General features: G+C 33.0%; 1 protein-coding gene across 1 annotated transcript in view; it reads right to left on the bottom strand.

Annotated features, from left to right (window-relative positions):
• LOC144957029 (PHD finger protein 20-like) overlaps window positions 1-17,763 on the bottom strand; it is a 39,570-nt gene that overhangs the window by 18,150 nt on the left and 3,657 nt on the right. The window contains exons 4-12 of the mRNA XM_078887964.1: window positions 15,345-15,516; window positions 8,043-8,127; window positions 6,659-6,747; window positions 5,444-5,546; window positions 4,592-4,715; window positions 3,385-3,448; window positions 2,604-2,883; window positions 1,540-1,695; window positions 702-1,235 (exon numbers count right to left, since the gene is read on the bottom strand). Of these exons, the coding sequence (XP_078744090.1) occupies window positions 702-1,235; window positions 1,540-1,695; window positions 2,604-2,883; window positions 3,385-3,448; window positions 4,592-4,715; window positions 5,444-5,546; window positions 6,659-6,747; window positions 8,043-8,127; window positions 15,345-15,516 (1,607 nt within the window). The remainder of the gene's footprint in view (window positions 1-701; window positions 1,236-1,539; window positions 1,696-2,603; window positions 2,884-3,384; window positions 3,449-4,591; window positions 4,716-5,443; window positions 5,547-6,658; window positions 6,748-8,042; window positions 8,128-15,344; window positions 15,517-17,763) is intronic.

The raw sequence follows: 17,763 nt of genomic DNA, 5'->3' as shown, positions 1-17,763 counted from the left end.
ACCAAAAGGTAGACATTTCCCAATATGGAGTCTAATCTAATTGCTTCACCATCTAAAAAACAAAAAGAGTTGAGCTTTTATATAGTGCAATATCCACTAAACATACTCAGAGCGCTTTACAAGGGGTCCCTGACCAACAGCAACACTTAACTTTAAAATGTAGGACGACGACATGATGCCTGTTAGGCGATATTACATTTTTTTTTTTCCGACAGAGACAAGCTGTTAATGGCCAGGTCCTCATTTTACACCTGAGTAGGGTGAGTGAATGTGAGTAAAGAGCCTTTTCCAAGGACTCAACCATGCACTGAGCAAGGCTCAAACCCAGGACCTTCCGATCCGAAAGCGAGTGTCATACCACAAGACCACATAGCCGCCATCTAGAGATGATTTAGAAGAAAAAGACATGACCAAAACATAGATAAGTCTTTAGTATTAATAAAATATACTGAATGCCTTAAAGATGTTTTTTTGTTTAATGAAATTTCAAATCAGAACCGAAACATCCATTTTATCTTTTTTTCGTATATTAAATTGAAGTTTACATTCAATTTCACATTGTTTATTTATTTCTTCAAGCTGCGAGCAGCAACATTTACATTAACCAGTAACCTTCATAAAAAGGACTCCAGCCTTATTCCAGGAGAAGGACAGAGAAGTTGTAATCGTCTTGAAAAACTAAATAAAATATTAAAACTTACAAAAACTATCAGTTTTCCTGCGTCGTCGACGAGCTGGCACAACAGGCTGTAGCTGGAGACTTGTCTGTGAGGACACTGGAGACAACAGAGGCGTTTGTTGAGGAGACACCATTGCTGTGGGTGAGAACTGCCCTGGAACTGACGATAACGATGACGATGACATTGCTGATGGTTGTTGACCTGCTGTAGATACTGACGGAGAAGACAAAGCTGAAATATTGGTACCCATTCCTGCTGCCATGATTGACGAGCTTGATGAAACTGTTGAAGCATTGACAAGATTATCGTGGTAGTGTTTGATGTGAGAGGTGAGCAGGTTCTCTTTTCTAAATTCTTTACTGCAACCGTCGAATGGGCACTTGAAAGGATTGTGGTCCTCTTCGACAATGAAGGCCTTGGAGGGAACGAAATAATGCAGCTGAGGGGCAAATCCCGCTGGTGATGATGATGGGGGTGCACATGTTACTGCTGAAGACGGAGGTGTTCCAGGGATGATGGAAGAGCCTGATCCTGCCAGTGACCTGGAAGAAGTCGCTGGGAAAGAATAGAGAAAGAAATGTCGTTTGAGAACAATACAACTCAAGGTGAAGCAAGTCCTTATTAAATTTCAATTTGAGATAAATAAAAAGATTTTTCTTCCAGATAAATGTAAGATAGTGATGCGCTTAGAGGGGAAGGATACAAACAATTAAGATTTGCGATAAAACTAACTATTCTAATCATATAAATGTTAATCATGAATATCTTTTCCAAAATTTCTTATGTTTTAATGAACTAAATTGTACTTAAATATTTTATCCATCATAAAATCAACTAACACCGAACCAAAATGACCTACCTCCTAAGTCTTCGGAATAAAGTCGTCGACGTTGTTTAGGAACCTTTTGACTTTTGGGAATAAGCCCAGCATCTTTTAGCTTCTTCTTCTTCTTCTTTTTCTTTCTGGGTGAGAGGGAGGGCTCTGTATTAGCTCTCTTCTTTACCCGTTTAACACCTGAGAGAAAATTTGATTTCATAAAATATAGCCAACATAAAGGCCAACTTTTCAAAGAGCTAAAATGGGTCACCCTAACGAGACATACCGTCATGCCTCGAAAAAGACAGTATGTTTGGATTATTATATAATCTAATCTTGATTGAAGTTGCTAAACATTAAAACTTACCCTAAATACTCTCTATAAATCCACATCTCAGCTAGAGGAAGACAAAGAATGATGTATCTAAATAACCTAAGAATGGCCAAAAGTGATTTAAAAAGCAACACAGATTTCATGCGCACCGCAGAGGATCGTGATTTGTGGAGACAGCTGATCGGCAACATGCTCAAGAGTACAAGCCACAATTGATGATGAAATACTCTCTAGTTGTCTATACCTTGTTTTAATTTTCTGCCAAAATAAAAACCAAAAAAATCTCTGCAGTCAGTCTGGTTTTTAAGTGATGTTTCCATATTTTTATTGTTTTTGTTTAAGACTGAAGGTGGCTTTTGAGCCTAGCCTAAAATGTTCTGAGTTTGGTATTTTGTTGGTTTTTGAAGCTGCCATATTCATTTTTGTTTATTACTTTTTTTCCACAATAATTTTGTAGTAAATATAGGACAGCTCTTGTAAACATTAGGGATTTTGGGATGTCAACAAAAAAAAAAAAAAAGATTTCCAAAAGGTTCAAAGAAACAGGAAAACAATATTCCGGCAAATTCAAATTTTGACAATTTCTAGAAAACTTGGTACGCTTCAATATTACTAGATTTCCCACTAATTTTTTTTTTTTAATTGTCATTTTGTTTCATGCACGACTAAATTCAGTGTATTATATTGACAATTCATGCCCTCTCTTCTCCCCCCCCCCCCCCCCCCCCCCTCTCTGTCTCTCTCTATCTCTCTCTCACACACACACACACACCTGTAGGAAGAGTTGAAATCAATGACGTGCTGTCCTCTACTTGAGGTTCTTCTGTGCTTAGAGTAGATGTGTGATCGATCTTGAGAACCATTTTAAGGTCGCCGGTAGATGATGTGGACACCACTGATGCTGCAGGTAGAGTGGAAGCACTCGTGTCTGGTGCCGATGATGATGATAACGATGTTGATGATGAGCATGTGGACAAACAAGGTGTTGATGTTCCGCTGGAAGAAGGAGTCTGGTTTGAGCTTGATGAGTCTTCCTTCTTTTTGAATTTTTTCTGTACGATAGAGATGATACCATTATTGATGTTGCTATTGAGATGTATATGCACTATCTGTTTTATTATTATTATAATCATCATCATCATCATCATCATCATCATCATCATCATCATCATCATCATTATAATTATTATTATTAATATTATCATTATTATTATTATTATTATTATTATTATTATTATTATTATTATTATTATTATTATTATTATTATTATTATTATCATTATTATTATTATCATTATTATTACTGTTGTTATTATTATCATCATCATCATCATCATCATCATAATTATTATTACTACAAAAACATCGTCATTATCAAATTTAAAGTAATGTCACAACATAGGATAAATACATTCATAATAAGACATAAAGAAGATCTAATGCCAAACCTGAGTATATATTTTAAAAATTTTAAAAAGAGAAAGAAAAAAGAAACTGCTATTACTTTGATGTTAAGACATCTCCCCTCCAAAAAAATCAAATTATCCTATTACCTTGGACGAGCCCTGTAAACCCTTCAGTCTGTGTGCTTTAAGAGGAGATTTTTTGATATATGATCTGTGAAAAAAAGGAAAGGGGGAAATAATGGGATATAATGGTTTAAGGAAAGCTAATCATGTTGACAAATAACCAAACTTGCGTCCTTAGCAGAACCAAAAATTCTTGAAAATCTTTCAGTGAATTTGGGATGTGCTAACAAGATTGTAGTTGCAATCGTTGTGGTGGTAGTAGTCATGATGATGATGAAAATGCCATCTATTGTTTTCGTTGTTGTTGCTTATGCTGCTGCTCTTGTTGTTGTCGTTGATAAAATGATGATGATGATGATACATGTTCATTTGTGATTGTAAAAGACTATTAATCTAACCCTCTCCTTACCAGCTATAGGAAAATCGTCACATTTGGAACGACACAATCAGCATTTTTCATTTTCATATTTGTTTTGTACATAACACAATTTGAAGAAAAATCTTTATAGCTGTAATAACTTAATACTGTTTTGTCAAGCTGATTTAGCTGCACAAAATTATGTATGATGTGTACCTTTTGTTTTTGAGTTGCAGTGTAAAATAATCAATTTTTGTGTTGGGGAAAAATCCTGAAAATGGTTGGTACGGAGAGAGTTAAAACTCGAGAAAATCTGAACCTGAATCTTCCTTTAACGTCCACCTTCACTCATGAAGATTTTGACATGAATAATATAACGTTAAGTTGAAAATTCAACACAGTGATCTAGAAGCTCTGTAAATAAATCTAAACTGGGTGCAGATGTAACTTCCCACGGTAAATTGTTTCCAATCTGTGATGGTTCTAGGGTATAATGAGAATCTTCTGAGATCTATGCTGGATGTCAGAGGAATAAATAAATTTAAATCAATTTATATATTTTATTACTTTGACATTATACATACTTATACCGCCTAGTTTTTTGTTTACTTATTATCAAGTCTGTTCAACACGTCTGTACAAAATATTTCCTTTGGATGAATTAAGTATTATTATTATCATTATTATTATTATTATTATTATTATTATTATTATTATTATTATTATTATTAAAACTGTCCAATAAAAATCCTGGAGAATCAGAAATGAGCCCAAATATCAGGACTTCCCAATAAAACCAGGAGAGTTGATTGGTCTATAAACGTATTAAGGCATATGTATAATCTATCTCATCGTATCTTATTATTTATTTACCCTGAAATGTGAGCAAGAGATTTCTTGATTGACTTTTCCATGTGTCTGTTCTTCTTTTCTGTGCCAGGCAATTTCTTTGTGGGGGCATTACAAGTGAGAATCTTGGTTTTGTTCATCACATCCTCTGGGAAAATGAAGAATCGTTTTTGTTTTTAACGGTTTTACAGGGCTTGCAACACATTTAGGTCATATCAGCGCCAGTAACAAGGAAGAAAATTGGATAGTAAAAACATTCTAGATGTACGATTAAAAGGACATATAGATATAAGCCCAAGCTCAAGTTATAAACTACGACAACAGATATTTGTGTTGTTTTGACAGGTTTTTCAAATTCCCATTGCGGCCAACTATTCCAATAGCTAAACCAGGACACCCAAATGCATAATATTGGTATTTTGTTGGTTTTTGAAGCTGCCATATTCATTAGCCCAAAACAGCAGTATGTGTATATAAAATAAACTAGATTTAGATCTTTTTTAGTTCCTTGTTCTAATTAACCAGTCAAAAAAAAAAGCATAACCCTGGGACATACAAGGGTCTTTTCCATACATATAAATAAACAGTCCATTTTTCGTTTTCTTAAAAAAAATTTTTTAGATTGTCAAATCGGGACAGTGCTGATTTTATCAGGACAGTTTGCCGTTATGTAATTACAAATATCATCAGTGGTAACCCAGTGGTAAGTCATTGGAAAGCCACTTAATTTAAACAACTTCTGCATACAGAACTAAAATGCAAATCGATAGAAAAAGGGCCATTATAGGCCTGGAAAAAAAAAACATGTGTACCAATTTAATCTGTATTTAAGTGGTAATTTTAAACATTGTATTTTTTTAAAAATGAAAGTTATACCAGGCAAATCCAGCTTAAGATTCTTAAAAGACGACTTGTGCGTAGATGGTGATCCAGCCGAGGCCAGCAAGGAACTGCTTGAAGGCACATGGATGCTTTCAGCCTATAAAAAAATAAGGGGAAAAAAATGAGTGACTGCATTGCAATTTATTCTTTCCCTCTATATTAAAACCTTTTTGATAAAAGAAATTACACTTTTCTTTAAAAATATAAATACCAATATAAAAATTTAAAAAATAAAATAAAAAAAAAGAAATAACAAAATGAAACTAAAACAAACAAAAACCCTAAATCATAACCTTGAATATGCAGAGGATCATGAACACATAATAATCAACACACCAGTTTCATCTCAATTTCAGCTCACAATATCTGAGAGTAAGTCATCCCAAAGATTTGACTGTTTCTAGTCTACTGGATGGTACTCTAAATTATAAACTTTACCAAGAAAAAAAAAAGTTTTGGTCCTTTCAACACCCATTTTAAACTTAACCCCATACATCGCTTTTGTTTCTAAACTTGCAATACACTGTTGCTGTTGTTACTAAAAGTAGGTTATCTGAAACTGATCAAATGACAACAACAACAAAAAAAACTTTATTAAAAAAAGAAAACCTCCCCCAAATCAAAGTTTCAGGAAAAAATCTGGATCATCCTCAATATCCATTCTCTTATTTACATGCACTGTCCTTTTAAAATGCTAAAGAAAAGCTATGGTATGGTCTAATTTGAAAAGAATCATTTTTCTCAACAAAAATAATAATAAACTCAGTTCAGCAAATGCTCCACGTGCTGACTTAGAAAATCTGAAAACGGAGAGAAAAAAAAATTGAATTTGGCCAAATATAGGGAATGAGATTAGTGGAAGAGTAGCGTCCCTTGATTTGACGTCACCGGTGGAGAAGTTATTTGTAAACAAACCAACTACAAGCCAAGCGCTCCAAATAAAAAATTTATTATTCATATTTCTGTACAAAAATGCATAACGTTGATTATGATATGCATTTTTGTACAGAAAAATGAATAAGCATTTTTATATTTGGAGCGCTTGGCTTGTAGTTGGTTTGTTTACAAATAACTTCTCCACCGGTGACGTCCAATCAAGGGACGCTACTCTTCCACTAATCTCATTCCCTATAGGGTCAAATAATCTGTATTTAGTGAACAATTATAAATGAAAGGTAAGTGAATTGATAAAAGAAAATACTGACTCACCGCTTGCTTTAACTGGTCAGGCAGTGGCTGTACGTTGATAGGTTGTACATTTCGTGTGACTCCATCATAGAAAACAACCTCAAATGTACCTGGTAGAATAAGATTATGGGCTTAAATTCAAAAACTATTTTTTAAAAACAACCTCAACTGTACCTTGAACAAAATTGTGGGATTAAAACCTAAAATTTTTAATGTAATTATTTTTTTAAAAAAGGATACAAGCTTTTTTGTATGGGGGGGGGGGGGGGGGGGGGGGGGAAATTATTATTATTATTATTATTAATATTATTTATATATTTATTATGCCCTTCTCATCATAAGATATCGTAGCCCAGGCATTCCACGAAGAAATATAGATAATTCATCAAACAAGATATTTGATGTCAACAGGAATTGCCCATGTTGTCCAAATGAGCAAATTGGGGGTTAATAATCTTGCTCAAAGAAAAAATCGAAAGTGCCTGAAGCGTGGCTCGAACCCGTGACCTTCTGGGTCACAGTGCAATGCCTTAATCACCATATTATTATTATTATTATTGTTATTATTATTACTATTATCTTTCCCCCCTACCATCCCCATCAAACATTCATTCTTCGTAGTATAATTCTTAACTGTACAATGAAAGGTAAATGTCATATAGTGCAGTAGTATTGGTTTGAACTCACAACTTAAATTTGGTCAAAAGCTGATGATAAAGAACCTCAACAATACGACCTTAGGAAAGTATTTTGAAATATGGCTTTCTCTGTCCACCCTAGACAGACTGGGTAGCTGAGTCGTAGATATGATGGAAATTGCTTTATAATAGAACAGCGTCCTATCCAAAGGTAAAATAACAGCACTAAATGAAATGGAAACTTCAATTTATTAAACAAAGACAGATAATGTGGATGTTTCGGGTTGCCCCCTTATCAACAAAACACGATGAAGGAAACACTAAGGACGAAATTTAAAATTTTGTATTAATTGCAGTTTTTATTAATATTTATTGTTATAGTTATACATTTTCATTGTCTGAAGTGTAGCAAGTTAATGATACTGTCAGTTCAACACTTGTGTGGCTATGTGGTCTTGTGGTATGACACTCGCTTTTGGATCGAAAGGTACTGGGTCCTTGCTCGGCACATAGTAAAGTCCTTGGAAAAGGCTCTTTATTCGCATTCTCTCACCGTACTCTGGTGTAAAATTAGTACCTGGTCGTTAACAGCGTTGTATCTGGATTGTAAAGCGCTTAGAGCCCGTTTAGTGGATATTGCGCAATATAATAGCTCAATCATTTATTTTTTTATTTTAACAATACAGAAACTGCATAGGTTCATGGTGGATCTGGAGGACTATCATTTTTGGATGATAAAAATATATGATCAATCCATACAAGCCTACCATCTGGCATGAGACGACTAATCTTGGCTGGGTATTTCTTACAATCTGTCCATCTTGCTAGAACTGCTTCACCAGGTCGATAGATCTGGACAAATACAATAAACAATTTTTCTTTAATTAAATATTTATATATATTAAGCATCAACAAATATGTTTTCATTTACCTAAAATTTCACAAAACAATAAAGAAATAAGTATCTTAAAACAAAATTATTTCATTATTTACTTTATTAAATTATATAGTTTAGCTCCAAATTGATGTCAACATGAGACTATAGATAGAAAATACCATTAAAATTTTTAATAATATAATTCAACAAGCTAGTAGGGGGGGGGGGTTGAAAACAACAAACCATCTGCCGAATATCTCTTTTAGAACAAATCATAAGTGTTATAGCATAGAACAAATCATAAGTGTTATAGCAAATAAGTACGGATCACAAATCTAAAATATTTTGAGGCAAGACACAGAAAAAAAAAGAGGAAAAACAAAACCTAATAATAAATAATCAAATAAGTAAATAACTAATCAAATAAATAAATAAATAAATAAAACAAAAGAAAGACAGAGAAAGAGAAAACAAGAAGGAATATGGAAATATATTTTCCATCCCTCACTGTTAGGGTCTGAAAACAAATGAAAATGGTGGACGCCATGGACATCTAAATCAAAAATAAATATTAAAGAAATCAGAAAGCCTAATGAAAGCCTAATGCAGGCACACATTCTACCAGATTTGGAGAAACAGAATATCAGCACATGAACGACTTTGTATCATCGGAAATTAACAGATTTGTGCCAAAGGGAACAAGCTAAAAAATAAAATATAACCAACAAAACAAACCCAACGTTTTTATGGGTTTCCAAAAAATCTATTTCCCTTCAAAACCACAAATAAAAAAATTGGTTTGAATTTTAGCTACCCTCATTACAAGTCTCCCAGGCAAAATGAACTGCCCTCTCTCCGCAGATCTTGAATATTGTTAAGACTTTTTGACTCCGGGCTTATAGAGATGTGCATGTTGCACAATGCCATTGTGTAATTCCTTGCGTCAATGTGTCATAACCTAATAAATTCTCACATACATGAGGCTAAGTGATGCATTTGACAGGCTTGGTTTGAAGATGGCTATGAATGGACACGAGATGTTCAGAGTGGAAAGTAACTACATATAATTGCGTTATGTTGGGTTGGGTCTTAAAACCACTCCACTCTTTAAAAATATAATTATTTTACAAAACTAACTCTAGATTTTCAAACAAATCCAGACCCCCCCCCCCCCCCCCCCCCCCTCCCCATTTCAAAATAAAAATATTAAATATATATATATATATTTAAGGTTCCTCCATTTATTATTATAGGTCACAATCTTGAAACACACTCTACAATCTACTTAATATGTAAAAGCTTTAAGTCCATTTTATACTAAACAAATTGTAATAAAAAAGGTGAAAAACGAAAAGTTCTGTGATGAAACAATACATAAAAAAGGGGGGGACTTTCAGCATGACCTCTTGCTTTCAGATTGGAAGGTCCTCTGTTCAAGCCTCGCTTGACGCATAGTTGAGTCCTTGGAAAAGGCTCTTTACTCACATTCTCCCACCATACTCAGGTGTAAAATGAGAACCTGGCCGTTAACAGCGTTGTCTTTGTCCAAAAAAACCCTATAATATCGCCTTACAGGCGTCATGTCTTGTCCTAAATGTTAAATATTGCTATTGGACAGGGACCCCTTGTAAAGCACTTTGAGCACATTTAGTGGATATTGCGCGATATAAAATTTTTAAAAAGCTAAAAAAAAAACAAAAATAAAAACCAAAAAAATCTGATATTTGAGAAAAATCAAATTGGTTGAAGTCAATTGATTTTTTGTTTGTTTTTAAGCCATGTTAGTTAATCTTGAATATCAAGCATCAAATGTAATATAATTTAGCAAATTGTTAACCACACCAAAGTTAAATATTATATCGAACTCATAATGTTCTTAAGATTCATTCACTCAAACCTTGAAACAAAATCAAAAATATTCTGACCTAATTTATAGTGCTCATTAATTATATTATAATCCGTGTTGAAATTGTTAGTACAAAAAATCTTTTAAGACCACCACCCATTTGCATTATTAATGAAAATTATTGTCTCCAAAAAAAAAAAACAAGAAAGAAAGAAATAGTAAAAAAAAAAACAAAAAAAAAACAATTAATAAAAAAAAACAAAAAAACTCACAAATAAATAAACTTAATTTAAAATAAATGTAAATAAATTAATGAATTAATTGATTAATAAAAAAAAAAAAATTCTTTCATTAATTGAATAACGAATGAGATAACTAAATCAATGAGATAATGGAATAAAACCCCGGCTTTATAAATAAATCAAAATTTGGTATCTATGCTCACAGGATAAAGCAACTAACAACATGTTCTGATTTGAAACCAAAGATTCATGCGACACCATGGTGGAGATGGAGATATTATGTCAATGGATGATGATGATGAAGACGATGACGACGAAATGACGATGGTGATGATGATGATGATGATGATGATGATGACACAAATACAGAAGATTGTTTTGGTGAAAGTAAGAAAATATCATTTTTAGAATGCGAACATGCAAACAAAAACAGTATGTGACATTATTTCTCCAGATTTTCCTCCAAGAACATAGCTTTCTTTATATATTTAAACACACACACAAAAAAAAAGAAGGAAATATATGAATATAATGACTTTCAGACTAAACATTTCGGGTGGGATGATAAAAAAAATAATTTTTTTTTAAATTTTCAATAAATGTCATAAAATAGGGGTCATATTAGCAGAGGGTTCATGGGTCTATATAAATACCCTTTGAAAGTTCAAGATTAGTCCGGTGACTTAAAAAAACAGAACTCCTGGCCCATTAGATGTGAGGAAATAAAAGAGAACCAACCAAATCCAGTCGTAGATGCTAATTTAAACTCACATTCTTTGCTGGATATTCTTATAAATTTTCTCATATTTGAATAATAACAGCCAGGTATTCACTTTACACCTGAGTACGGTGAGAGAATGTGAGTAAAGAGCCTTCTCCAAGAACTCAATTATGCTCAGAGAGAGGCTCGAACCCAGGACTTTCCGATCCAAAAGTGAGTGTCATACCACTAGACCACATAGCCGCACAATGGTTAATAAAAAAATGGTAGTTTTTCATTTAAAGTGATACGAAGCTGCCAAAGCTGTGGACTGTAAAAAAAAGCCATGCAAAATAGAGCAGAATATTAAATTAAATTTTTGTATTTTTTTTTTACACACTAAATTTTATGCATAGTTTAATATTCTGCTCTATTCTGCACGCCCTCAGCTATCAAGCAAACGCATCTTTTTGATTACATTCCAAGATTTTATTATAACAGAAAGGTCGTGCTTATTTTTTTCTCTGCCGTCTAGGGTTTTAGACCTGTAAATGAGCTCTATAAAAATTGACTGAAACTCTTCGACAAACTGAAGATTCAATTATTTTTTTTTTAAATAAGTGCATCATTGGAGAGGAGAGTGATAAATACAATATATCAAAATAGTGGGTGTTATTTCTTACTGAAAGTCTGGAAGTATGACTGTCATAATTTGATGTAGAAGAAATGCTAAATAAGCATGTCATTCATATAGGTAAAGATGACTTCATCAAAGTCATATTCCTGCCTCTGGAATTTTTTTGACATAGAAAAATAATCACCATTATCATCTTTAACTTCTAGCCATGACCAATTTAATTTATTCCTCACGGGACTCACATCTTTATCGATGCTCGACAAGTCTGAATTGCGATCCACGAACAGCTCAGCCATTGTGAACATTAGAATAATGTAGCAATGAGCAAACTTGATTTTCAATCAGTAATTGACAGAGAAAAAAAAACTTAAATAAATATGACTTCAGGCCAATACACTGAATTATTAAGTAGAAGTGAATTATCAAGAAGAAACTTCGGCAGGCGTAGCGGAAAAATTCAAAGAATCGAAATGAAGGTAAATCGCCACAAAACAGCAAGCTCGCTTGGGCTTGAGCAAAACAATGGCAGAAAACGTCCTGATTTGCACGGAAATTAATTAGGCTACTTACCATTGTTCCTTATGATCAGGTACTCAATCAGTGAAGAAACGGTCAACCAGTTTGTTTACAACGTGAGGCAATCGAAATGTGCTTGTAGCAATCTATCCTAACTTTTGATTTGAAGATGTCTACATAACGGACTTGCGGCTTTCGCAATTTACTTTATCATAGTTTTGAGACTCGAAGGGTAAATGTGGTCAATTTTGGCTTAGATGAAACAGTGAAATTTATCACTCGGTGGCTCAGTTAAAATTGGCTACAGTTGGGATCACAACGGATTGGAAAGTGAAAAAATAATTTAACGAAGGATGTGTGAAAATACCCAGGGAAGTGTTCAGACACGCCTTTTATAAAAAGCGTCGCTTTGTCTTGGCAACATATACATCGTTAATATAAACGGTCCCCATGAGCTATGCGTAGCGCTGTGGAACACTCCTAATTATTTTACGGTCATTCGACTACGATTTGTGAATTCTTTCTTTTTTTATTTCTTTCTTTCTTTCTTTCCTTTTTTAAATATTTGAATTTGACAAATTGACTGATTTCAGTTAATTGACTGAGAATTTACAGGTCTAGGTTTGTAAGTAATATATCAATGTTTGTATTGGGTTTTTGTTTTGTTTTTTGCTGTTGGCTGAAGAAGGCACTTGAGCCAAAAACATTCCTGGTATTTAGTTCTTTTTTTAAAGCTGTTATATTCAATTACCTTCTTTTTTTATTTATTTATTCTTTCTTTTTATTATTTTGTTAGTTATTCCAATCAACCTAAACATCTGATTTGTGTGCAAGATTGAGGGAGGAGGAGGGTAAAGAAATTCCTTTCGATTTGATAATTCTCTCCTAAAAACTCAGAACCAAGATCAATTTCGAATCATTCTGGTTAACTCACTCAACCCTAACACCGACTATATCCGTAGTTTACCCGGGATACTTTTACGCTATGCCTATTTAGTACATTTTTCTGAGACAAATGATAGGTGTAGTATCAAATCTAACATTTTTAGTTTTTACATGTTAATGGTAGTTGAATAAAACTATCTATGCACGTGTTCATTTTGAATACATTTTTCCAATTTTGAAAAGTAGCAAAAATCTCTAGGATTGAGTGAGTTAATTGACATCTTTTTTCCCCCTTTCACTTATCTTTTTTTATATTTAACAGTTGGCAGGACTATCTTTTTTTATATTTAACAGTTGGCAGGACTATCTTTTTTTATATTTAACAGTTGGCAGGACTATCTTTTTTTATATTTAACAGTTGGCAGGACTATCTTTTTTTATATTTAACACAGTTGGCAGGACTATCTTTTTTTATATTTAACAGTTGGCAGGACTATCTTTTTTTATATTTAACAGTTGGCAGGACTATCTTTTTTTATATTTAACAGTTGGCAGGACTATCTTTTTTTATATTTAACAGTTGGCAGGACTGGAAAAGAAATGAAACCAATATGACAATTACACCAATGACAACAACGAGTCACTCACATCTTGAATTGCACACTAAAATTGAGGAAAAAAGGGAAAGAAAGAACGGTAATGAATAATTTCTTGGGTTGTTAGTCAAAAAGTAAAGTATATTCATGTTATGTAAGAAAGATCATGAGTAAAATAGAAGAATGAAAATAAATAGAGAGATAAAAGTCTTTCAAACACAGGTGAGGAATTCTCTTCCATGTAAAAGTCGATGAAAAAAAATGTAAACATGACAGAAAATACTTGAAGAAATAATTTAAAAGCAATCTAATAAACAGAACTTCTTTAGAATGATATAGGTTATATAGGCTGTGTAAAATAATGTATTTTGTTTCCCTTCAAACAGGGCAATATTTACACGTCATATATAGTGAAATAGGCATTGAATGTCACATTGTGGAATTTCATAGTCTCTGTAGAAAACTTTTATTTGTTAAATCTCTTTTTCCTCCAATATAAGCAATTGCGTCAAGAGCTGATATTTTCCACGTTGTGTGCTTTAAAAATGAGTTGTATTTTAATAAATGATATAACTAATAATAAAAGTAATAATAATAATAATAATAATAATAATAATAATAATAATAATAATAATAATAATAATAATAATAATAATAGTAAATAATAATAATAATAATAATAATAATAATAATAATAATAATAATAATAATAATAATAATAATAATAGTACAAACAAACATAAACACAAATTTTCATCTTATTTCTTGTTTTAAAAATTAGGCTATTTATATGACCAATTCTTTGCATCTCAAATAAACCGGAACAAACTTGAATGAATCATAATAGCGATGAAATGTTGAAAGCAGTTCCTTAGTGAAATAATTAAGAAAACAATTTCTCAGTGCTGACACTGAAATTCAACAGAAACATGCCAATTACAACATTTAACGATTCAGAATAAGCCATACATTTAGCATCAATCAACCTCACCGATTCCTCAAGCAATAAAAAAAAAAAAAGGGGGCCGAATTTAACAATCCCCGCTTGTACAATTTTTTTTTTCAATGCTAAAAAATACTGGGTCACTCGCTTCACATGCAAAATAGACTGGGAATGATCCCGTGCGAAGTTGAGATTTTTTTCTGGCCCCATTATTTCCATCCAGCAGTGATTGATTGAGCTGTTGGATCTGTTAAGATTTGACAAAAAGTACTTTGCTTTAGACTAGCTTCCTATTCAAAAGTAAGTAAGCAATTGCTATTGTCCTTTTCTCAGATAGAAACTGGAAAAAACTGCCTCCAGAAGACTTATGGCTCTGACGGACGAATATTTTTTTCTATTTTTTTCTTCAGAAGTTCAGGTAAATCCTGATGATTTAAACGAAAGAAAATAAAAGGATAAAGAAAAAAGAAAATTTTCACAACCACCTTTTCAGAAAAGATACAGAGCTTTAAGCTTAAATTGAACCTGCCACAGGCAAAGGAATGCAAAAATTTGATTGCTATTTCCCTCAAAAGCTCGAAATAGATTCAAAATAAAGCCAATCAAAATACCAAAAATTCCATCAATTTTCTTCGGATAGAAGAGAAGATGCAAAGAGCTAAATCAAGTAAGATAAAATTCCAAAGGAAATTTTAAAATAAATAAATTTTTTAATACATTTTAAAATAAGAAATCTTGCATTTTGTTAGTAGATAAAATTAACCACAATACGACTTTGAGTGAGAAGATATTGAATTCAAGTCCAATATTATATTAATTTTACTCACTGGCTGAGGAAAACTTTTACTCTTTTTGTCTTTTCGTTCTGAATGCCTTGTCTGTGGTCTGAGTTTGTCACTATCCATAGGGACCCACTCGTCGTAGCGAGAATTCCATCCATCAAAGTGAATCAGGACACTTTTTTCATCCTCATCAATTTCAACTATCCTTGAAGGATACCTGGGAGTATCAAAAAGACATAAAATCAAAATAAAATGATTTATTAATTGATGAATATATAATATTAAAATAAAAAATTACAATGGTAACGGTAAGGAAACTTTTCCTTCTAAAATTTTTTGTAAAAGCATTTTAAAATTTGGACCAAAATTTCTACAAGTGGCTTTGAAATACAATGTTTTTCGAAATTTCTTTTTTCTCTGTGACTTGGTTGTTATGTCTACACTCCATAAATTAGTTTTAAAATCCTTTAGAGGAAATGTCAGTCCAAAATTTGAAATGATTATTACAAAAAGTTTTTAAATGTTTTTGTTTTTAAGGGTTTTACTGCGCTTGCAACATATTAAAGTCACATCAGCGCCAGTAAAAAGGAGGAAAATGGGATAGTAAAAAGTTTTAGAGTTACAATTAAAGCACCGAAGAGAAAGTAAGTAAAAGGGGAACTGGGAACAAATAGGGATCAGATGTAGATTCCAAGAGCATACCACCAATGTACTTAGTTTGAGATCGCCTATAAGTCTCATCTGGACACAAGCACAAAATCCAACAAAGAGGAATACACTCAAATGCTTACATTATCCATTCAAAATAACAAATATAATAATACATATCAGAGATATGATTTACAAGGGAAAAAAAATATCATCTCCCAAAACTATGCATTTGACTGTTTCCCTCCCAGCCAGGACTCCGGCCAAGGCCAAGGCAAAACCAAGTAATCTCATTCCAAGACACAGATATAAGGGGATAGAAGACACAGTTTGTACCTCCCTGCCCACTATGGGAGGTCAGGAACCCCACCAAGAAAGTTTTTAAAGTTGGCATGTTTGTATAATGTATTTCATCATCAAATGTTATGCATAATTTACATATTTGTAAATTCACAAAATATGTGATGTTGAATTCAAAAATGAGCCATAAGAACCATTGTGACAGTTCATATACAGTAAAATTACTTTAAACCGAAAGAAGCTAAACCGAAAAATACCTTAAACCGCAAAGAATTTAATAAATTGTGCTAGTTTCTTCATTATCTTTTTACTAATTCTTACGATGAACCGAAATACTTCTAAGAAGGACTTTCTTTAAACCGAAACAATTTGAGACCACCTTCCTTTATTCTCTCTCAATTTTTCTTCAAAAATTGGGGAAGGTGGCCACACGTAATAATGCCCGGCAATATTAAACAAAGAGCTTAAGTATAAGATGAGGGTGATGGGTGGGGTGTGGGTAGGGGGTAGGCAAACACTGCACTTGGGCTCGGCCAACACCACAATCGCACAGACTGGAAAAGGAAGACAGCGGGTGACTGGCAGGCGAAAAATGAGGAAAGAGGAGGAGTTGGGGTGTAGAATCACGCAAGCGAGATGTTCTCGCTCGTGTGTTGATGCTTTGGAACTGACTGGATTTTAAACACGAGAATAAGGAAGGGGGGGGGGGAGACTTACCATTGACATGCCATTTCATTTCCACTTTGTTTAAGTGTGTGTGTGAGAGGGGGGGGGGGTCTATGAAATTAGGCCTTTGAACCCAATGGCTTTTCAACAAAATAGAGATGCCTAGTAGACAGCTTAGCATTGACACGCCTTTTCATTTCCACTTCACTTCACCTCTGAATAGCTGCGCGTCATTCATTATCAATTATCGCACAAGAACTTTCGATCTTATTTTAGCTTTACATTTTACTAAAAGATGTCTAAAAGAAAGCACTGTGCTTACACGTTGGAGTTTAAAATTAAAATACTATGTGAAGTCGATGAAAAAAAAGTTGATCAAGACAGAGATATGTAAAAAACCTGGCATCCCGAACTCAACTCTTTCAACAATTTTGAATTGAAAACGAAAATCCCCAAAAATATTTTTAAAACACACCAAAAAAATTAAAAATTAATGGTTACGAAGACGGCATTTATTTAACAACTCCATTTAACGGGAAACCCATGATACCATTAAATGAGTAAATTCCTTAAAAAGTTACTACCATTGAAAAACATTGCAAAACGGGAACTTGCTTTAAACCAAAATGGTTTAGAAGGTCCCCAAAATTTCGGTTTAAAGTAATTCTACTGTACTATCTACAAACCTTACACCACACACACCTCCAAAGTATAAAACAACAAAAACCGAGAGTAATTGAAATTTTAAAAAGAATAAGAAAAATACAAACAAAAGCAAAAAAAAAAATTAAAAAAAAAAAGATCGCATTTTCATACCACAGTGAACATCAATCAATAAAAAACCTTCACT

Source organism: Berghia stephanieae, chromosome 11, assembly GCF_034508935.2.
Source record: "Berghia stephanieae isolate SIO BIC M18660-M18661 chromosome 11, UCSD_Bste_1.3, whole genome shotgun sequence".
In the NCBI taxonomy this organism is placed as follows: Eukaryota; Metazoa; Mollusca; class Gastropoda; order Nudibranchia; family Aeolidiidae; genus Berghia; species Berghia stephanieae.
This window is presented reverse-complemented; position numbering and strand designations above follow the sequence as displayed.